At 39.3% G+C, this 23,097-nt stretch overlaps 1 protein-coding gene across 1 annotated transcript in view; it reads right to left on the reverse strand.

The window, feature by feature from the left end:
- CPED1 (cadherin like and PC-esterase domain containing 1) overlaps window positions 1–23,097 on the reverse strand; it is a 140,701-nt gene that overhangs the window by 107,502 nt on the left and 10,102 nt on the right. The window contains exon 3 of the mRNA XM_068189884.1: window positions 19,395–19,578. Within this exon, the coding sequence (XP_068045985.1) occupies window positions 19,395–19,578 (184 nt within the window). The remainder of the gene's footprint in view (window positions 1–19,394; window positions 19,579–23,097) is intronic.

The following is a 23,097-nucleotide window of genomic DNA, read 5'->3' on the forward strand; positions in this document are numbered from 1 at the left end:
GAGCGATCAATATGAATGCACCTAAGGGAAGAAAAGGAAAATGTACCCTCAGATCTGGTGTGCTTCTAAGCCAGTGCCCAGGAAGTAGAACAGTTCAGGAGAGTTTGAATGCCTGCCATTACTTGTGTTTTCTATTCAGAGTAATTAAACCTTGAGCCAGTTATTTCAGTACAGAACAATCAGAACTGAAACATGTCTATTTATAGAAGTCAGGAGACTTCCTATTTGAAAAACAGTGTACACCTAGTGCTGTCTCTCAGATTCAGGCTGACAGAGCAGTGTGACTCCTATTTAAATGTATTGATACATTCCTCATAATCTATACCTGAAAAAAACATTACTAGAAAACAAAAACAAAAGGGTCATGGGTTACAACAGCTATTTAGTTCTAGAACAGGCTCCTCTAGGAATCCATTTTGCCTCAAATTTGTCCATGTCACTCCTTCCAGAGCTTAACTTTTTGTGGAAAATGAACATCTATGACCAGGAAACCAACAGTCTGTCTTCCTTCTGCATATTTAATAACAGCAGAACTATATCTCAGGAAAAAAGTTCTACTGTTATTAGTATTCCAACAACATCACATGGGCCACACAAAGGACCGAAGATCCCATTCACAGAACTTATTGTTAAAGTAAAGCAAGATACGTGTGAGCTAAAACACTCTACAATAAAAGAGAAAGAACAAAAGTGACATTAATAATAAACACCATCTGCATGGAAGGACTCATGTTTCAAAATGTTTCTAGAGACTATTAAGAAGCTTTAATAATGCCATTAATATTCCATTTTCAATGTACACAGTTTTGCTGCTTTCTCAAATTCAAACCAGAAGCAGGCTTTTACAGGGCATTTGAGGGGGAAGGTTAAAAAGAATGCTTCATATCTGAACAATTTAATTACTAGCAATTTGCATAAATCTTCTCCCACAGAATGAAGTTTGTCTTTAGTTATGGAAATCCTGTTTGCTTTATCCAGCAAACCAGTGGAGCTTAGCACACAGGAGCTGTAGATCAGTTAGACAATATGAAATCACAGGCCATGGAGATACTCTCCTACTCTTTGTATTATTTTGCACTTGGACAAGTAAAAGAGTGATAACAAGACAAGAATATGCAATTGCATGTTCTTCTGCTCTTTAAATACCTTCTCAAATCAAGACAGTTTAGTTCAGCCTGTTAATTAAGGCCTTGCATACACAAGGAATGCTCATCTGCAGAATTATATCTAACTATGTGGGCAAAGTGAGCATTAGGTGGATACATGCTGGCAGCATGATGCTTTTATTCACCTATCTTTTGCCAGCTCTTAGCCTCTCCTCTCCTGCAGTCCTTGTAGCCATCATCCAGTCCCATATCAAAAAGTATTTGTACCTGCAATGTGTATCTCATGTTTACCTAAGAATACCGACCCAAGTTTCTACTTCAATTAGTAGTAGCACAGCATAATTTGATTGAAATCTGATGTGATCACCTTTTATTCTGAATGAGTCAAAGGACATGCTATTTAATTCAGAGAGCAATAACTTCCAAGTGAAATTTGATGTTATGTAAAAATTCGAATTTTCAATAAGATAACAGTGTTTTCATTGGCTTTGACATTGATATGTCATTTGAAATAATTAAAACAGCTAATGTGGAAAAATAATTTAAAAAATAATAGTCTAGGGAGAAAAGCAAACAGTTTTTAGCAGCAGAGGAAATTGCAATGCAGACACCAATAAAAGCATTTAGCTTTTTCTATATAGTATTCTGCAGAGAGTTTTTGTATTCTGATATATTAGACCAAAGTTAACAGAAAGCAAATGAGAACTGTAGGATTTAATGGGGTTTCAAGTTTATAGCTAAACTTCAAGAATTTCTGAAGGTGATTTCTCAAGTAAAGTGATTTTATTCCAGTCCTTGAAATGATCACATTCTCCCCATGAGCTATAGCATTGGAGGCTAAATTTTGCAGGAAAACTGTTAGATGCATGCACCTCTGGAATTTTAATCTTTTATGTGTATATTACTTAATTTAATCAAATGACTAAGTTTAATGTCATTACTATAGGCTGAAATTTCATTTTGCAGTATTAAGGTTTCCATTCTAAATTTTGACATGAAAGAACTTTGAAAATCAAATGAAATTTTCATCTTTCATGTTTATCTTCCTGTATTTCATTCATTCTGAGAAATAAAAAAAAAGCCACTTGTTTTTTTTTTTTATTTTAATCTCAAGTCAATTTGCAATTTTGCATTTGCTCACACCACTACCTTGAAATTAACCAGTTTATGAGCACTAGAGGAGAAGAAGAGAACAAGAAACAGCCAGCATTTTTTTTCAAGAGCATATTACATAAAAGTAGTCTCCTTTCTTCTGACAGAGTAACTGACCTAGTAAACAGAAATCAGAGTAACTGTTTTAGTGAACAAAGCAAATATTAGCAATGAAACAATATGACTTTAGTAAGTCTTTTGACATTGTTTCCACATAACATACCTATGAGGTGATTGCACCGCTATTTGAAAAAATGAAGTCAGATCCACTATCAAAGTGTATTTTTTTTGAGCAGAACCTCAAAAAATACTCTACTATATATTCAGTTCTGATCAAATTTTTTGGTAACAAATTGAATAATGGAATAATAAGTGCATTTATAAATAGCAAGTGACACCAAGTTGAAAAGAAGTATAAGGACTTTGCAAAGCATGGTCAGAATTCAAAATAATTCTGATAATTGGTCCAAATTCAATCCAAGCAAATTCAAAACAAGTTAAAAGTGCCATAGCTCATAAGATGAAATCAGATGGAGAAGAACAATTTGCCATAGAGCACTACTGCAGAGAAGGACCAAATTTATAAATTGCGTATGAACTAACAATACAATATTGTTACCAAAAAAAAACCCTCCAACTCTTGGAGCTCTGCTCCAAGGGACTCCTGGGATGATCTCTTCTTAGTTGAGTCACACTGACACACGGGGCACCAGTTATGGGTGTTTGGGCCCCACAGTGGGCTCCTTTGATGGGGGAGACACACCTGTAGCAGTTCTGTGCCAGGAAAGAGAGATGCACGGGACTTTTTCGGTCTTCAGCTTGTTGCTTATTGTTATCAAAACTTCAGCACACTGTCTGTACCAGATTGGTAGCAGGAAAAGCACCACAAAATGGCCACAAGATGTACAGTTTCAAGGTCTTTTAAAGCTGTTTCACCCAATTAACTCTTAAAACATGCTTTATTTCTATTCATCCACCAATAACTCAACCCTTGTCTGTCCACGTAACCTAAGGCTGAAGCTTTCCTTGACCAATCACCCTATGCCACCAACACTGCAGAAAATGGGGTAAATGAAGAAGAAGAAGCAGCAGCTTAGGACAGTGCCCAAAATCCTCCATCTTGCCTCCATACTAAAAACCCCCAAAACCTAAATCTTTCTCCCTGTGATAAACTATACTATTCTCTATTATCTATTTCACACTCCTGTAGACCCTAGTCTATCTCAAAATCTTGGAAGCTTTCTCCATGGGTGAGGGTCAAAGTCAGTGCTTCTCTGAGTGTCAGGACCCCTCAGAGCAGACAGAGAAATATTACCTGTACCCTGGGCTCCCACACAAAACAACCAAGAAAGCAAATATAAATAACTTTTCAGCTGTTGGCAAGTATTTATTGATGATGAAAGACTTGAATCCGCTCCTTTAAAATTTCAGTTTTAATTCATTCAATGCCAATTCCCCACAGAATTCTAAATAATAGCCCTGCAGATATCAAGAATTGTAACCAATCCTATTTATGAGGGTTACAGTGGTAACAATGATCAAGGGTTAATCCTTCTGCTTCATTTTGTGTTGGTCATACCTTTCCAGTAACATTGTTCCCCGGGTTCAGGAGAGCGTTAGAAAAAGAAGATAGATTGTGGAAAACCTCCTACAGGGGCTGACTTGGATGGATTCAATCCTTTGTCTAGCAACTCACACAGTGATGTCTTTTTGATTTGGTACAAACCAGTTTACAGCACACCACTGTTTTAACTGAGTGTCAGTGCCTTCTTGGTGTCCCATTGACCTGTAGTAAAGAGGCTGGGATTAGCATGAGGCTGGAAGGGGACGCAGCCAGGTCAGCTGACCCCAACTGGCCCAAAAGGATGCTCCATAACAATATGATGCTGTGCTCAACAATAAAAGCTGGGGGAAGAAGGAAGAAGGGAGCAGGGGGTGGGGGAAGACACACACATTCAGAGTGGTGGCATTTGCCCAACTAACCTGTTTAGTTCTATCCATTATGAAGCTCCTGTCCTGGGAATGGCTGAACAGCTGTCTGTTCCAGCAACTGGTCAGTTAATTCCTTGTTTTGCTTTGCTTTCAGACACAACTTTTGCATTCCCTATTAAACTGTCTACCTCAATTAATGAGTTTTTTCACTTTTACCCTTCTGATTCTCTCCCTCATCCCACCAGGGGGAGATGAGCGAGCAGCTGGGTGGTGCTTTGCTGGTGGCTGGGGTTAAACCACACCATTACTGAATAAATTTTTACCCATCCAAAGTCAGTTGTCTCTTTAATCAGTGGAGACAGGATACAAAGTAAACATTTTAATTTGCAGCAAAGGGTACATAAAGAACAGTTTCTAAACACATGTATCAAATACTGGAATACCTTACTCTAAGGAGACTATAGAACCTCTGCTAAGGGAGATCCTGATATTCGTACAGGATCCTTTTTTAAGAAAAATTCATGTCAGCTCTACTTGAAATATATTTTCAGACACCTCTAAGCTGCCTGGATGTAAAGTGAAGATTTTCAGGAAAAGTTATTGTTTACATATTGATGCATTCAACTGTACTCAGTTATACTTATAGCATGTTGTAATCCTGATCTGTAAAAAAAAAAAGTTTTAGATGAATACAAGCTTCGTGAGTCATGATCCTCATAGTATACAAGGAAAATAAAAAGAGTTAACCTCCTCTGCTCCTGATTGGTAATGGAGGGAGCACAGATTGTACCGAGCCGGGTGAAAAGCACATATTTATGGAATTAGCTGTTTGTGCACAAATCCTACTTCAAATTGGACAGAGGAATATGTTGGGCTTCAACCCTGCCATGTAGTCAATTTATAAGAGCCAATAGTTTGCTAGCCAGGAGTTTAAAGTGGAAGCACTAACAGATGTCTGAAAGACAGAACTTCTGCCTCACTAATTGCCTCTGGATTCTAGGCTGAATTTTATCTTCTTCTGCGTCTCAGTGGGCAGCAGCATCAGGCAGGCTGTGTGACAGGGGCTGGGGATGTGGGAATTCTACACCTCTGAAGATGTGAGCTTCACAGATAGCACTCCAGGGGAAAATATCCTTTGAAGCCTATTTCTGGTTACAGCAGTTTGACTGTCTTGTGCAAATATCAGAATACCGCATGTTGGACTGAACAGTTTTTCTTTGCTAATGACATGTCCTCTTGCAAGTTTTTGATATCACTATTTCATTTGTAAGACTTTCCCTAAAGGAATGTCACAAACCTAGGTGTTTGGAAATTTTCTCCTTAAAACAGTAGCTATTGGAAGCATTTTAATTTCTTTTTTGGTGTGGCCCTTGATGGTCATGAGCTATTACAAATATGGACTCACTGCAACAGCAGTGAAGAAACAATCACTCCACATGAGTGATAGCACAGGACAAGATGGTGAGGTTTCTGATATTTTTCTTAACTATTCTGGAAAGCAGCTATTCACCTGCCTATATGCAAATCTTTCACTGTTTCAAAGTGTGTTCAGACTGACTGTACTCTGCCATAATACATAGCCCCATAACCACTAGCTTAGCTGGACAAATGAGGCTAAAATCTATTGTCACATTAATCACAGTCGAGTATTTTAAATGTAAAAAAATACCCTACCCTATGATTGAGGCTGAGATGGTTGGACACAGTCAATTCATTCACAAAATACTTTGTGCAGTTGCTGTGTGGCTGCCAGGGAAAGGCTGAAGGAATCCTGAAGACAGTCACTACTCACTCCCCTTGAGGATGATGAGGATTTTTTTTTTGGTTCAACTACTCCCTAACTAAGAGGATTTGAAGTGTCAAGGGAAGCACTCTTTGTAGAGGAGAGGCTGGTGTGAATCAAATGGAACCAGTTTAATTCCAAGGACACTTCATCTGTCCCTGAACAGCTTGGCACAAAACATTGCCCTATGCTCCAGAAATAATGCACAGTCACATCTGAGTTCAGAATTTGGGCATTAAAATAGGCATTTGAAGTTGTTTGCAGTGCCTTTCATAAAAACAGAATAATGCTTGACTATCCTGTATCTATTTTGCAAGTGTTGTGGAGGGATATTGGGTCTAATTACAAATGAAGAGGCATAATGCTTCCACTATTGCCTGAAAGAAAAAATTATTTTATTACTGTTTATTTATATCAGCGACAGGTTTCAAGCTTGCTTTCCTTGTCAATCCAAAGGCAAATTTCAAAAGCAAAAAAAATTAGCATTGCAAGCCAAGAGCTACCTGTTTCTATCAGAAATATTCTCAAACATGTAAAGATATTTTAATTTCTCCACTTGGTCTCAAACTCTAAAAGTGCCTTAGACCTAGGTACCAAGTCAAAGAGTTAGCTTCTTCTTTACTGGAACAATTGATAATACAGGGTAGATGACTTTCTCTAAAAGAAGCAAAAGAAATCTATTGCAGGCATATGTTTAAGAATGGAGAACGGACAGGACAATCCTTTCTCCATTTACATCATAATCTATGCAATAGATTAACAATCCTTTCTTCAATCAATAAATTACCATACTATAGCAGACAACAACAAAAAAAAAAGAAATTTCAGACCGCAGAAAAGTTTTAAAGCTGGGTTTTCAATTTGCAGACAACTGTCGGTAAGACAACCAAAGGTAGCAAAAAAAAATTAAATTGCAGTATTATTAAACTATATCCATATAATTTTCTGTGCATCCAAAGAATGGGCATAATACTGGAAATAAAAGTGCATTCAAAAATTACATTAGCCTGATATGGGGATAAGAATACTGCAGTATTGTAAGGCAGGTGCATTAGATGGTTCTCAGTCTATCCAGGAAAGACTGTCAAGCTAAGAATAATTCTCCACTGAGTTGTATTACAGATTGCAACTCTAACAGCCTATAGGTTTTATCATAGCATAACCTGTAAAGGTATGAAAATATGCTGTCAAAATACTTTCTGAGCTGTAGTAGAGTTCAACAGCAAATAAAAGGAAAATATGCAGTTCTGACCCAATGACAAACATATTGGGGCAATTCAAACACTCAAGCCTGTTATTCCACTTCTGTGCTTACACACCATGCTTTGGATGAATATTCAGATTACTCTGGTATGTTCTTCACACATGGATATTTTCTGTACAGCAAGCCTCAGTGAAACTAAAAGCTCCTAATAATCCAATATGGTATGCTCTTCTTGTATGCAAGCAAAAATAACTTACAACCCCAACTGCACCCAAATGCTGGAATTCTTACTTTATATGTATTTAATACACAACATAAGCCACGATGGCCAAAGCTGCTATATATGTTTCTCACCCACACATTGTGGGACTTAGACTTAACCTTCAGTGGGATGAAAGTACTTGGTACCTAATTAAAGCACAGACGTCACAGATCCACCAAAGCTCAGCTAAATCCATCTGTGTAGGTGTTTTCTTACCTTCTGTGAAGGTAGAGAAGGAAACTGCCTGACAAAAAAGACAGATTGAGAAATATTAGAGACAGGCTACTGAGAGTAGATTGGCATGAAGAACCAGGTGAAAACTGGAAGGAGAGAATGTGCATGTGGGATGAAGGGTCATGCAGCTGAGACATGCAGGGACCAGGCTGTGCAATGGAACCCAGAGGAACAGCAGCAGGTGGGAGAATTCAAACAGCACCCTGCTCCAGCTGCTCCCAGGGACATCACAGGAAGGGGATCTACCCACAAAATACCTTTCTCTCTTATGCACACACAAAGAAGCACAGAGGCACAATGCCGGGTGGGGTAACCCCAGTAACCCTGTCAGAGAGACACAGCCCCTGCCCTGGTACCCCCATGATGTCCCTGGGCAGACTCCTCCACATGAGTGCCGAACATGAGTGAACAGGAGCCCCAAAGCACCTTGTAGACCTTGTGGAAGCACATCCTAACTTGGATGAGTGTGTACATAGAACTTAACAAGAACATGTGGTACTGAGGCACTTTTCCCACTAGACTATTGCAAAACCTGCAGATCATACTTTTATAAGGAAAAGTCTGGGCTTTTAGAAAGGCACACGCAACAAACAAAAAGAGCTGGTGGCTGGAAAGAAGATTTAATTTGAAAGTAGTTCCTAGGGAGGAGGAGTTCTACCCAAGGAAACCAAATTGCCAGCTTGTGATTACTTTTCACCCTGCATTTCATCACAACATTTCCACCACTCCCACTCTTTGCAACAGAACATTAGGTACCTGAGCTGAGAAGCCCTCTGAATTATGGCACTAATGAGAATTCATCATTCACTTTAAAAGGCAGAAACGGAGGTAGAGCTGAGAAAACAGACTCTTTCCTTCTATGCATATATAGCAGCCTCAGGATAAGCAGCTAAGGAGTAAATGGGTTTATTTGTCTTAATGTCCTGTCTCATTCTAATTACAATGAATGAGAATGCCAACTACAGTGTTAAAATAATGATGTTTGATCACATATTCAAGAAACAAAAAAAAACATATTTTAAGATCCAAATCGCAGACCTTGATCACTGCAATTAGAGCACTGAGGCACCTATACCCACCTTTGTTAATGTGCCTGGTTCCATAATACCCAGGAGACATGAAACAATACTGAAAAAAAGAAGCTTGGGAATAAAGGCAATGGCTAAACTAAACAGTGTCAGGACACAGGCTCAACCACTGGCCTGCAATCATGTACTGGGTTTGTTTTCCTCTCCCTGGGTGGCCATGCACTGTCCCAGGAGACAGCCTAAGCCAGTGACAGTTCCTAAAACTCAGCAAGAAGCAGGCCACCGTCAGTCAGAGAAAACAGTTTAGATACATGGACATGAGCCATACTGCATCACTTGTCCTTAGACCTGGGGAATTGACCCATTTTATTTATGAGTTAGACAAAACTGCAGAAGACAGTGATGCAATAATTAAATCATGCCTAATGTAAGGTTTCCAGCTGTACTTCACAGATACTGTTTTTTATGTATCACACTATGCTGCCTTTCACTTCTACTCACCTGGCACGCCATGGGGTAGTGGAAGTCGATAGATATCTGGAATGCCATGTAGAGCATCCATAAAACATGGACTCTAAAGGAGACCTTAAAATTATCTCTGCAAACATTTTAAAGAAATGTAGGATCAGACCTCACTTTTGAAGATCAACAGATACCCTCATATTGTTAGATTTGCAAAAAAATGTGTACTGTAACATCTGTGGTGTAAATCATATATGCCATGGAGCTGGGTCAAGGAAGAAGAAAACCTGATGTTTTCTCTTACTTCACACATCTTGACTTCTACCCTTAGAGCTTTTTTTAAAGCCCTAACACTACATTCCAAGGGAAAACAGGACTAACGTGTCAAGCTCTATATATTTAAAGTCCATGACTTCAGCCTCATCCTTATAGAAAATTACCTCAATTGTTTTTTGTTGAAGAATGACTTCTAGACAGACTCCACTGATACTTGGCCTCACTGTGGCTATGAAACCTGAAGTGAGAGAGGTTTTTTATACACTTGCTGAAGCCAAATGGGAAAAAAATATTTAAATGCCTAATTCCCATTTAGACAGAAAAATGCTTCTTGATTTTCTCCAAAACAGCTATATCTTCTTCTTATTTTGTTTATCAGCCTGTTGAACAGTACTTCGGTATGCTGATATGTCCTCTATTTTACCTATTGCAGAAAAAAAAGTAGTGAACTGGTCTTCTTCGAAATGAACAAAAAATGATCTTGTCTTACTTCTCCATTTTACACCAAAAATCCTTCTTCAATAAACAGATCAACTGAGATGTATTCTATCAGATCTAAAATAACAGTGGTTCTGCCAGTTTCATCTTGCATTTACAAAACACAGAACACTCTGTAAGCTCTCTCTATATATACACTTTTAGTAGTTGCTATAAATTAAAACTGAAAATCCTTTTTATAGCTAAATATTTATTTTTGAAAGCATTACCACAAACGTCAGGAACAAAGTCATTACAACAATAATCTTGTTATAGAAACACTTTATGACTTGAACAATTTGCTTCAAACTTTCCAAAATGCATAGCACTCAGCTCCTCTGTGCTTCCCTCTTTCAGTGTAGGACTGTATGTTATTTATGTGAGGCACCATTGAGGAAATATGTTAAGACTATATTTTTAAAATCCTGCTACCAGCTAAAGTTGCTCAAATCCTAATCCACTGTTACTTTTCAATCCAAATCCCTTCAATATTTTGCCTGTTTTGAAAAATGGACATTGCTTTGCAAGAAAACATGCCAGCCAAAAATGACAGAAAGTCATGATATGTGGGGGTTTCCCTTTTTAACCAAGGCAGTGTGTCACTTTTAGTAATCATTTTCTGTATTAAACAATTTTTCCAGAAATATGAAGGATCTCATAACTAACTTGAAACTGAGAAATAGTTTCAATTTCTGAGAACGTCAGAGGAGCCTCTATTCTCTTTGACATCTGTGCAAACTAGGATTACCTCTAAATGGATAACCTAAGGAGCTAAGTAATAAAATATTCAATATTACATTGAAAAATCAGCTCTGAGGGAGTACAATGAACATCAGAAGGGTAGAATAATCATGAAGAAAAGATTCCCTTTTGAGGTAATATAAGCCAGCATAACAACAATATGTTGTGTGAAATTTTCAGGAACATGTTCTAAACTGTGGGTGGCTACTGCACTTTTGATGTCTGGGGTGGCTTTGCAGCATTCAAAAGAGCTGTCAGCTGAAAGTGGATGCAGCTGGAGAAAGTTGGAATCTGAACCTAGGAATGGAGTGGGCTGGCTGTAAATTACAATGAAGGCCTACACAGTGTATAAGCTTTTTGCTGCCTGAACCAATAACAGTAATGGTCGCCAAAGAAAAAATAAAAAGAAAAAAAACCAGTTTTTGTTTCAGTGGTATATAATGCTGCTACCTAAAATGGGAGCACAGTGATGAAAGGCAGCAGCACACTTCTCACAGCTGACCAGGGCTCGGAGCCAGTGACTTCATCAAAAAGGGTCCACAGCTTCCAGCAGCCAAATCACTGAGCAGTCCTAACAACAATCCCTTACAGAGAGTGCTCTGACAGGATGGTGACAGGCTTCTGGCTAGACTGACTGACATTCTCCCAGCACCTATATTAGCAGACAATTACCTGACATTTAGGAACAGACATATATATTTATAAACCAGAGACTCTGCTTGAACCCTATCAGAGCCGGGATTCATTTCTTAAAGGGAAACATTTTAAAAATACTTTAAAAAGCAATTGTATGCTGTTACCTTCTTATCCAACACACTACAGTTATGAAAAATTGCCTCAAAGCTTTTTACAGGATTCGCATGTTACTAGCGTATTACAAAGCAGCTATACTGATGCCTAAATCCCTTGTATTTATTTAATTTCAGTAGCCGTGCACATTGCTGCTTTCCTTTGGTCCTTCCTGGACACTGGTGTTTTTCAGATTCTGTTAACATGACATAATTTATTCCAGTAAAGTTTTAATTTTAGCTCACTGTGTAATCAGCATGTATCATTTTAATTATTGTAATCTCTAAGTCAGCCCCTTAAATACCACTCTCCACTGGACTGTATGTTCTGTTTAAAAAGTAAACAGAAAATCAGAGAAAGATATATTTGGTACATTTAGGACTAAATGCTATAATTTGGTTTTACCTGGCAGAGCTCAATGTCCTTATAATTTTGTTATAAACAAATAAAGAATTTCACTTTCTAAATGAAAAGTCTGCATTTGAAACAGAGGATTCAGTACAATCTTACAGAGGGTTTATTTTAGTAATACAAAGAAATCGTTTGTGTGCCCTTCTACAAAGCATGAACATGTTCTGCTAGTAATTAGGAAGAAGAATACATATTGTTCAGAAAACTATATGATGCATTTAGATTTTCTAACACGAAACCACAGCATCACATTAGAGAGCAGAATTCCTTTGTGTATGTCAGAAAGTTATGTCTTGTACTGAAACCAATGATGTGTGTGGCATGAGATTAATTGCTAAAAGCAAAACTAAAAAGTGATCAAGATAATGTATTTCTGGTATGCATTTCCTCCCCAAAACTAAATGAACCTCCATGTTATGGAAGCAGATTAAATCTGTTACATGCTTGTAACTCAGTATGCTCTGAGGATCACATTTCTACCTATTCAGCTTGTTCAGAAAGCTCCTTGTTTAACAACATACAAAAATGTGTGTTTTAATTGTCAAAACTTAGCTCAGGACTCACATGACATATATTTTGCAGTAGGAAATCAACCAGTTTTGTATACTGTTGGTTATATATTTGTACCAACAGTTAACCAAAAGGATTTTGGGAAGTTACATCTGCTAGATTCGAATATACATGTGTATTTGTATGGTAACCCACAAAATATTTCTGTGGCTAGCTTCACCATTATTATTTTGCACAGTATTTTAAATTACTTACTTATGACAGAATGATCTTGTGCTTTTGCTGGCATGCTAGGATCTCCAGTCCTGCTTATCTAACCTTACCTCCACAGGGTTGTTTACACTTTCAGAACCTGATTTCAATTTACTTTAATTTTCTCAGAGACTTTTGTATTTATAAAAGCTGAGCATCTAGTGACCTCTCTATTCCTGACATTTCCTTTACTCTCCACTATGAAAAAGAACAAAAACCCCAGTGTCCCATTTCTGTTCCAAAAAAACTAAACTGCTTCCTTCAGTGGGTTGGTCCTTGTAATTGAAAATGGCAACCAGATGTTTACAGAACACACAAGAAATTTTCCTTGGGGCCTTTAGTCTTTATAATTGTTTGCTGAAGTTAGTTGGATTTCATGGAAATTTGTCTGAGGCTGAAATAAACAGCAAGTAGGGGCTCCTCCTACCTGTATTCTGAAAAATTTTTAAAATAGAAAAAAAAGAAAAAAGTTAAAACTAATGTTTCCTTCTCTTGCTGCTGTATTTCTAACTTCACAGAAAAATATTCAGTAAGGGAGAAAGTTTGGTTCTCTTAGTACTTATTTTACATGCCATCCCATGAAAAACATCCCTATTTCACAATACGCTATTTGCTTTCTACTTTCTCAAAGTTCAGTTGGCTATTACCTAAGCACTACTGATTTCTGCTCCCTTCCCTTTTCCCCACTCCTGTCAGGAATATATTCTCATAAATTTTGGGGGTTTTGAGAATATTTTGCATTTTAAGAAGATGCTGTAAACCACATATTGTTTGTTCCTTCAAGCTCTGAGTCACCACAGCTAATTAATACCTGGAATCTATCTTTAGAAATTATCATTTTCCCTCTTTAGTTTTTTGTCTGCCTGATTTTCTCCAAGCTAGTGATATACTCCAAGAAGACTGAGAGACCATCTTGTTACCCCACCAGGGGACTCACTACACCCAAACAAATCTCTTTACCTAATATTTCAAGACGTCTAAGATTGAATGCTCCACAGCTCCAGGGAATCCATTTGATTACTTCACTAGCTTTACTCCCAAAACAGATTTCCTAACAACAACTTTGTTGTAGTACATCATGCCCTGATTACTACAGGCATGATGAACAGATTGTTCTTTTTTCCTTGGCAGCAGAATTTATTAACGCTTTGTGTTAACAAGTACCTCTGTTCCACCCAAACATACCAGCCTTCACACTCACTGAAGAAAAAGCATCACTGTGTCTTCCTGTCTCCAGCACCTTCTCTCATTTTCACTATTTTGCTGATATGGTATGTCTTGGAAAATGAAAAACGCCTGTCTGACAGTCACCAGCCGTGGCCCTGGGGGCCTCTGAAACTCATGGCTGTAGTTTATTCTCTAGACTAATTAGCAGCTCTGAGGAAACTGTTAATGGCTGCACTCACGAAGGAGCACTTCTGCAAGTGGTTGCTGCTGGCCAGATGTCAGCAATTAAGCTGATACTTTTCCTATTTAGCCTCTGGTCAAAAGTATGAACAGTGAGAGGTGATACAATATGCTAAAGGAATAAAGATATACAGCAAAGAGCATGCATTTCATCATAGCTCTGACAGTGACTCATACAGTTTCTATCCTAGTTTTCTCCATGATGTGGCAACATTTTCTGGCCTTGTAACTCGAACTGTGAAGTAAAGTGAACCGAGTGAACAAACCAAAATGAAAAACTGACAAAGACTGACTTGGAAAATTGCTTTTGGAGAAAATCAAATGAGAATTTTCCTTCATCTGTCCACCCCCTCAGCTACCCTTTCATTCATGCACTATATAGAGAGACAGAAAACTTTGCAGCTAGCATCACTCCACATCAACACCTGTGCTTGCTCCTGCAGCCTCATGTTCCCTGATATTTCTCAAGCACCAGCTTTTACCACTGGGAATGACCACCACTAGGTACAAAGAAACAAATGAACTCTCTACAGAGAGCCAAGAGGGGGGCAGCAGAGGCCTTATCTGCCATAATAACACAATTCTCATGCCACCATTTTACAGCAAAATGAGTTATGCCTGAATATAATTCAGGTGGCTTTACCAGTGAGGGAGCATTTACTCCTTGCTGTAATACATAAAGTAGTGCCACTTTAAATACCAGACAGATCTCTTGACCCAAGCACATAAAGAGAAAGGCCAAGATTTGCTCAGATTTGCTCCCATGGGTCTGTTGTCTCAATCATCCCTTCCTGTTCCTGGTGCAGCTCCACCCAAGTATCACTCCCACATCTGCAGAAAGCTAGATCATGTTCGTTGCTGGAACCAGGGCTTAGTTTACACAGCCAAGTATTTTAACATAGCATGCTTTTAAAATGGCAGCAAACAGAACATAATTCAGTGTATATTGACAATGTCAGAAAAGAGGAAATAACTTCAGATCTAATCTTCTTTGCAATATATGTACATTTAAGTATCTAGGTAGTATATTATCCCTACTTAACAATGTCAGGAAAATGAATAGGACATGAAAATGGTGTTGATTTCCAGGGAAATTGACAGAAAAGCTAAATATTGAACAAAGCTAAGATGATTTCAATACTTATTTTATGGAACAATAAATCACACAAAAAATCCAAACCCAAATCAATATTTGTACTGTTGCGATCTTTCTAATGGCATGGCTAAAATTTAATCTTCAATGGATGTCATTCAAACTGGAAAAAGAGGCAATAGTAAATTTTAAATACTTAACTGCAGTATTCTAAAAATAGGAAATTATTGTGAAAAAGCAATACTATGAAAATGGTTTATGATTCTTTTTTTAAAGTCCCTCATTGTAATTGCAAAAGCTTCCACCAAATTACTAACAGTCTAAGGCAGCAGGGAGCATATAATATTATGCACTCAGTTTGTCAGGAGACTGAATACCTGTGCTTTTTTTCCATGGTCAAACTGATGGGCTACCATTGAGCTTATGCACAATCTTGTCCATTCCAAAAGCTAGCAGTAATGACAGAATTTTGCATGTTATTGCAGAATGAATTAAAAGTGGCCAGTCAGATTTGTAACATACAACTGCACGCATTTCTTGGAGCCTGAAGTTTGCTGAAATTTGCTTAACTATTAGTAAATGTGAAGAATTGAGAAATGAAGGAAATGCCTACAAAGAGAGGGTCACCAAAGAGTAATGAGGCAGGCACATTCAGCAAAGGACAGAAAAACTGATGGCTCTGTAAGAAAAGATATAAGTAATTTATTTATCTTTGAAGATGTCATCTGGGCAAAGTATGGAATTCAGGAAAGATTCAGGCAGCAGGCAGTAACTAGAGAACATTATTTTTGGAGGGCAGAAATGCCTACTAGTGAAATTAATTTCTGAGATAAAACCTTCCTTTTAAAAAATGTTGTCAAAATGTTGGCAGGGTAGCACAGAGTCATAGAGACACACACACCTGTTAATCTTTACTGTGGTAACAGAGATGAGAGCTTCTCAGAATGGAAGAACAGGGAAGAAGGCACAAGTCACTGGAAAATATTTGGCAAGTTCTTCCCAAGCATTTGCCACTCTGGGAGGATCTAAGGGGGCTCTGAAGCCAGGTGGCTTATCCCACTCAACTCTGATAGAGCAACACAGCTCTGTCCTGGGCTGAGGCAAGGAAGCCCAGAGGCTTGTACAGATGAGTATGGCAAATCTCCCCTGAGAAAGCCTGGAAGTAAGTGTAAGGCTTGTAGGGCTTTCTCCAGAGGACAGGCAGATTTTCTCATTTTATAAATGAAGGAGGGAAGGAGGGAGGGAGGGAAGGAAGGAAGGACGGAGGGAGGAAGGAAGACCTGTCAGACCAAACAAACGTGCCATTTGTAGATGCGCTGGCCAATACAACCTGGTACCTTTCTTATCAGCTGTTATGATGAGCTGTTTGCTCATCAGCAACTTCTTTTGAACTGCTTACTTCAAAACAGATTTACCACAGATATTTACTGGAGATACTGACCATGTCAAAGCAGATTTCCCAAGGTGGTAATCCCATCTCTCTACAAAATCTGACTATTCCATCATCTGCTACTAACACAGTTGTAACACAGTTCCACCTCTCTATCTCCCTCCCAGCAGCAGAGTAAGAGACATATTAAACTTACAGCAAACTGGCTCATTTAGGGCTGTTGCAAAAGGAAGTCTCAAAGAGCTCCGAGCAGGCACAGATATCATCAGTCCATGAAATTTTCCCTCCATGTGGGTTTAATTGCTAAGGAATGGTGAAAGCAAAACTATGTTTTGTTCAAGCAAAGCTGCTTGAGAATTCACTGACAAAGCTATTTTTCAGTGAAAATTTAGGGGTTTGAATAATTTATGTTTTACTGCAGAATACATCTGTATGGATTTTTGATAGTAAACCCATAAACCACAGTCTCTTTGCTATGATTAATTTTTTTTCTTTTTCATTTTAGCCAACTGCTTTCCAGTTACCAAAACTCAAAATGGTTTTGGTTGGTTAGTAAGAAGTGAAAAATTTCCACTGAAGAAAACTATTCCCCTGATGTTTCTTTCTGACTGCAATGAACTCAACACAGTGTTGTAGCCCAGGTGTTGAGGATCTTTCTGGAAGATCAGTGTGCAGAGCTGTCACATTTGGGATTCAAACAGCAGCAGAACTGGTCCCAAAATTCTTAGCAGGCCAGCACAAAAAAAAGTTAGGAATGTTTTGTGGTGAATTTTTTTCCATATATGACTTCAGCTACAGTCTTGGCTCTCAGCCATTCAAAACAAAAAAAAATCCTTTCAAATTTAGAGTGAACTTTGAAAGATACATGAGTAAGAAAGACTGCACACAAATAAAAGCACCCTATAGAGCTGCTATGTAATACCAAGTAATAAGAAATGTACTCTTTTTTTAGATTTTCCACAGCACTCATACTGTGTTTCTCAGTTCATTATCTATATATTTTTAATTGAGGCCTAAAGGAGCATATTTTTAATAACTTATAACACTTCTATTAGAAAAATATTATGCCAAAGTATAGCTCAAAATACCCTTCTCCAAAATAAGGAGTACTATCCCACCCAGAAGAGTAAACCCCATCATCTACTGGGGAAGAAAATTAACTTTGTAATTTGCTTAGCTGAAAGACAAGATCATTAGGTTGGTATGTAGACACGCTCTACTACTTTTTTCTTGTTTTTAAAACATAACCTTAAAGCTAGACACTTACTTAACAGCGAACAGTTAAAGGCAGATTTATGCTGCCATGAAATGGCAGTAGAGTCTTACTCTTTGCCTTAAATTGGCAAGCATTTGACGTTTTTACATAATCCAACATCTGCTGAAAGCTGTGGGATGTTTCTGGAAAATACCTGAGCTTTTTATAATTTTTTTTTTATTATTATTACTGGAAAAACACTACAGGAAGTACTGGTTCTGGCCTGTAAAGTATAAATATCCACAGTTAAGCTCACTTCTGCACAGGCAATATTTTGAGTTTAAAAACAGGAGAACTTCAATCTGAACTCAGCACTGTAGGAAAATCTAGTACAGTCTTTTTTTTTTCTTTTTTATAAGTTGTAACTGAATTTGGCATACCCACTTCCTTGGCCATTGGAAACAAAAGTATTTCACAGAGATGGTGCACGTGGTCCCCAGAGACACCAACTTTTTTCTGCAGCGCATCTGACATTAGCAAAGCCTGCAAGACATGGTGCGTCTTGTCACTCTGAGATGGAAAGCACTCAAGGCAAAGAGTCACTAAAAGGTGACTACAAAACTAGATTAAAGTAAGAGTAAGATGAAGACATTTTACTACTTTTTTGGTACAGCCTGCCAAAGAAAACCACATGTATCTCATTTTCAAGAAAGTTTTTTAGAGAAACTTGAAATCAGTGAGGGAATTTTGAGCAATCTCAAGCATGCTAAGTAACTGTGATTTTATCTATGAAATTATCTGTTTTGGTTAAAACTCAAAGCAAACCCAAGCTCTCTGGTAGCTCCAGAAGTATATTGCAAGCCTGAATGATGCAAAGAGTACTCCCTTTAGCATAAGAAATATCCAACTATTCCATTTTTCTTCTGGCAGAATAGTAGCCTATGTACTTTTTTCAAAGCCTTCCATTTCCTGAATTGACTTCCAAGACCAAACTGGCATCACAGTTTCAGTTCATACCTCTGAGGTGTCCAAGAACACTCAAATATGGTCATCACATATCTAGCTGGTGCCCAAGCTTCTCTATCAAGCACAGTGTAACTCTACACAATCAAGCTACAGTCCTTTCTGCAAGAGATCAGGATTCTTCAGTAGACTGCTTGAAGTGCAGATCAAATTTCAAGAGGAATTGAGAACCAACAATAATCTATCCCAGATTCAGCATCAAGTGCAAAATGTTCCATATTGTGTTCTATAACAAATTTACAGAACAATCAAAACATTACTAGAGGAAAAAATAACCTTCACACAAACAAGTTTTCTTTAGGAGAGAAAAGGATAAGGTAGAAAATGTAGCAGGTACGTGTTTTGTTATGAAACATTCTATTGAAATTCTTCATTATACTGATGAAGTTGGTATGAGAAGTCATCAGGAACCAAACCGATCTGATTTAGTTGTCAAGACTATGATGAACTAGTCTGCTGCATTTTTTTACAGAAGGATATAGCTAATGGAAGAATCACCTAACTGTGGAAAATTATCCACACATCTGAGAAGGGCTAGAATTTGGCTTCTATCATTACTTTTATCAGAGTTTTTATGCTTTATATTTCTTGAAGAACACTGGATCAATTCTACATTTAGTGATTACACTTATTAATTAACATTTTAACTAAGTCCAATAATTCTTACTGTAAGGGCCCTCATGCCTCAGATCTTCCACGAGTCCCCTGTTTTCAAGGACTGTGACTGTATATCCATGTTTTGCCAGGATGCGCTGACAGAGCTGGCGGTCAGTTTCATGGTGAGCAAGAGGTGCATAGAGAACTGCTCTTCTCGTGTGGCTTCCAAAGTACTGGAGAATGGAGGCATCAATCTACAGCAAACACAGTGCAAAGACAATGGTGGTAAGACAGGACATTCCTCAGCAGTACAAAATACAATTGTTGTTTTTCACAAAACGCAGCTAGTAACTTAGTGTGACAACAGCAAAAATAGTTCTAGTATCATTAAGAATTTCCTTTATATCAGGGACTTTGGACCACAAATTCCATTTTGTCTCCCTCTCCATTTTTTCTATCTTAATTTTGAACTGATACTATAAAGGTTTGAAAGCTATGGTTAGGACTCAAGGATCTTTCAACCATGTTCTTCCCTTTGTTGAAACAACTTTTCCTGAAATCTGGGCTGCTCTGGTGAGCTGGTAACAGCAATTGCTATCTGACTTTGACTGTGACTGTGGTCACCTGAACAGAGGGGCCTTGGTAGGTCCCAGGTGAACTGTTCCAAGGAATGTGGGTCCTATGCAGTTAGTATGTGCAGGCATCTGAGTTTTGCTATACAGCATTATTAAGAAAAGTAAGAAGCGTACTGGGGTAAAATCATACACAGGATTCCTAAACAGAACTGGAGATTACTGTGCTCTAGAAAATTAAATGTAACCTTGTCAGTCCTTTATTGCCTTATTAGTCCAACACCATCTAGCCCATAGGAAGACTGGCAAAGACACTTGTATATAAGAGCAAGTGGAAAGGTATCTGATATCTCCAATGAATCCCAAGGAACACGTGGATAATCTACCACTTACTGTCTTCCCATACAGTGCCTAGGGACAATGGCATCTAAAGAAAACCTTTCCTCTATATCTACCTGGGGGTATGAGCTTATTGAAAGAAAAAAATGGAAAAGAGACACCCCAAACACACAGTCATAGTGCAAACATAACATTAATTTCTGAAAAGGGCAAATCACTGGGGCGTTGCCATCAAATCTTTGGGTAAGGGGGCTATTTTATGTCTTAAATAAATGTGGTGGGTTAACCCTGTCTGGAAGACATGTGCCCACCAAAGCCACCCTACCACTCCCCTTTGCAGCTGGACAGAGGGAAAAATACACTAAAAGTCTTGTGGGTAGAGATCAAAATAGGGAGAGATCATTAATTGATTACTGTCGCAGGCAAAACAGACGCAGCTTGGGGAAACTGATTTGTTTGATAATAAATGGAATTAGAGTGAGATAATCAGAAATAGAACCAATACACTTTCCCCCCACCCCTCCCTTCTTCCCAGGTTCAGCTTCCCTCCCAAATTCTCTCCCTCAGTGGAGAAAGGGGGCTGGGACTGGGGGCTTGGTCATTATCTTTGCTGCTCCTTCCTCCTCAGCCGGAGGACTCCTCACACTCCTCCCCTGCTTCAGTGTGGGGTGCCTCCCATTGGAGACAGTCCTTCACGAACTTCTCCAACGTGAGTTCTTCCTACAGGCTGCAATTCTTCAAACTGTTCCAGCGTGGGCCTCTTCAACTGGGCGCAGTCCTTCAGGAACAGACTGCTCCAGCATGGGTACTCCATGGCCTGCTGGTGGATCTCTGCTCCACTGCAGACCTCTGTGGACTGCAGGGGACAGCCTGCCCCACCACAGTCTTCATCACATTCTGCAGGTAACGCTCTGTTCTGGTGCCTGAAGCACTTCCTCCCTCTCTTCCTTCACTGACCTGGTGTCTGCAGAGTTGCTCCTCTCATACATCCTCACTCCTCTCTTTGGTTTGCAGTTGCACAATCGCTTTTTTCCCCTTTTAAAATCTGTTATTCCAGAGTTGCTATCACCATCACTGATGGGCTCAACCTTGGCCAGTGACAGGTCTGTCTTGGAACTGGCTGGCATTGACTGTGTGGGACATGGGGAATGGGGAAGCTCCTGGCAGCTTCTCACAGAAGCCACCCTGGTAGCCCCCCACCCCAAAACCTTGCTGTTCAAACCCCAGTAAAATAAAGCATAAAAATAGGATGCTCAATGTGGGAATAAAAACACCATTAAAAACCAAGACTTTATTTTGGTGAAATATATTTGTCTTTAGGATTGAAACATACCAGCAGGGATTAAATTCAGGACATTAAATTAGTTCTTTGCAAATTCGTGAAATTCAACAGTTGTCAGCAGTTTAAAAGTTAAGTTATAACTCCTAATTTTAGTAAGCTTATCACTGGAGATAGGAAGTACTACACAAACAAGTCACCACATTTTTTGCACAGTAGACTATGCTGAAAAGAGACAGATGCTTTTATACAAATAAATGTCCTTCAAGTTGTGTCTAGTTGTTTATAGATCTGGGATCTACTGCTAAAGTCACTCTTCTCAGCAGTCCCCTGAGTGTGGGATGCAGTTTTACATTGTGCTTGGCTGAAGTGTAAGCTTTTCTGCAGCAGTAAAGAGCACAAACTATTTCAGAGCCCTTTGCTACTAACAAACACCAAATGTTCTTTTGCTCCAGGGCTGTCATTGCCCATGGAAAGCATTAGCACTATTGATGAAGGGACCCTGAAAAAATACAACACTATCAGAGTCTTCCACATATATTTGCTAAACGTGCAACCCCAAACTAGTTTAGCAACTGAGATATTCAAGTAAAGGTTGATCCTTGCTGGCCAGAGTAAGCACACATAACACAGGGTGAAGTCATCGGAACTGTGTTAGGTCACCTGTTTGACAGCGTTCCTGACATCCCAGAATTTTTCAAACACATTAAACAAGCGGCAGGAACAGTGTTCGAGTCTCAGATGGCCCTTGCCCATCACAGCAACGTCACTCTTGTCCCCTTCTGCCTTTGCCCCTCCTTCCTTTCCTCTTCTCTATTTCCTGTTCTCTTGCAGCGCCAGCAGCTGCTGGCAGCCCTTCATTTCCCTCCCTCCCTAGTCCTAAATCCAGCCCTTCTCCCAGCCCCTCTCTTGTGCTCTCTCTCCCTTCCAGGCATTCCAGCCAAACACTTCTCCCTTCTTCCTTCTCACTTCTCCCTTCTTCTTCCTTCTCTCTCCCTCCTCTTCAGGCATTGCAGCCAAACACTTCCTACTTTCCATTTCCTACTTTCACTTGAATCGTGGAAGAAACCCAGAAGACAGAGACTGCTTTTGCTTTATTTTGCAAGAAAATTCCATTTTCCATCCCACGTGTGCTGCAGGGGCCAGCGCTGCCGGGTGAACTGGGGACACGTGGGGAGTATAGAGGGGCTGCACACCGGGAGCGTCTCTGCTCCTGTTCCATTTTTGCTGGCGATTATGGCTTCTCCTGCTCCCTCCCTCCCCGCGTGGCCTGGGGCGAGGGTCCTGCCTTGGATGTGACCTCACTTTGTATGCCTCCCTCCTCACTAACAATTACCATAACTTTTTTTATGCCAGGAAAACACACCTTTTTTCCTGGAAGCAAAGCCTCCTGCAGTGTCACCTCTGAAGTATTTTGCTTCAAACACTAAGCAAACAGCACTGGCTCCATTCCACTGTGGCCAGTACTCCAGGGCCAGCATCCCAGGGCTCTCCCACTGGCACATGTGCTGCAACAGGCCTTGGCCCCGGTGCCCTCCGGGCCCGAGGGACGAGGCACAGAGGACAGGAACCAGCCAGCCCCG

The sequence above is a fragment of the Anomalospiza imberbis genome, chromosome 5 (genome assembly GCF_031753505.1).
Source record: "Anomalospiza imberbis isolate Cuckoo-Finch-1a 21T00152 chromosome 5, ASM3175350v1, whole genome shotgun sequence".
Classification (NCBI taxonomy): domain Eukaryota; kingdom Metazoa; phylum Chordata; class Aves; order Passeriformes; family Viduidae; genus Anomalospiza; species Anomalospiza imberbis.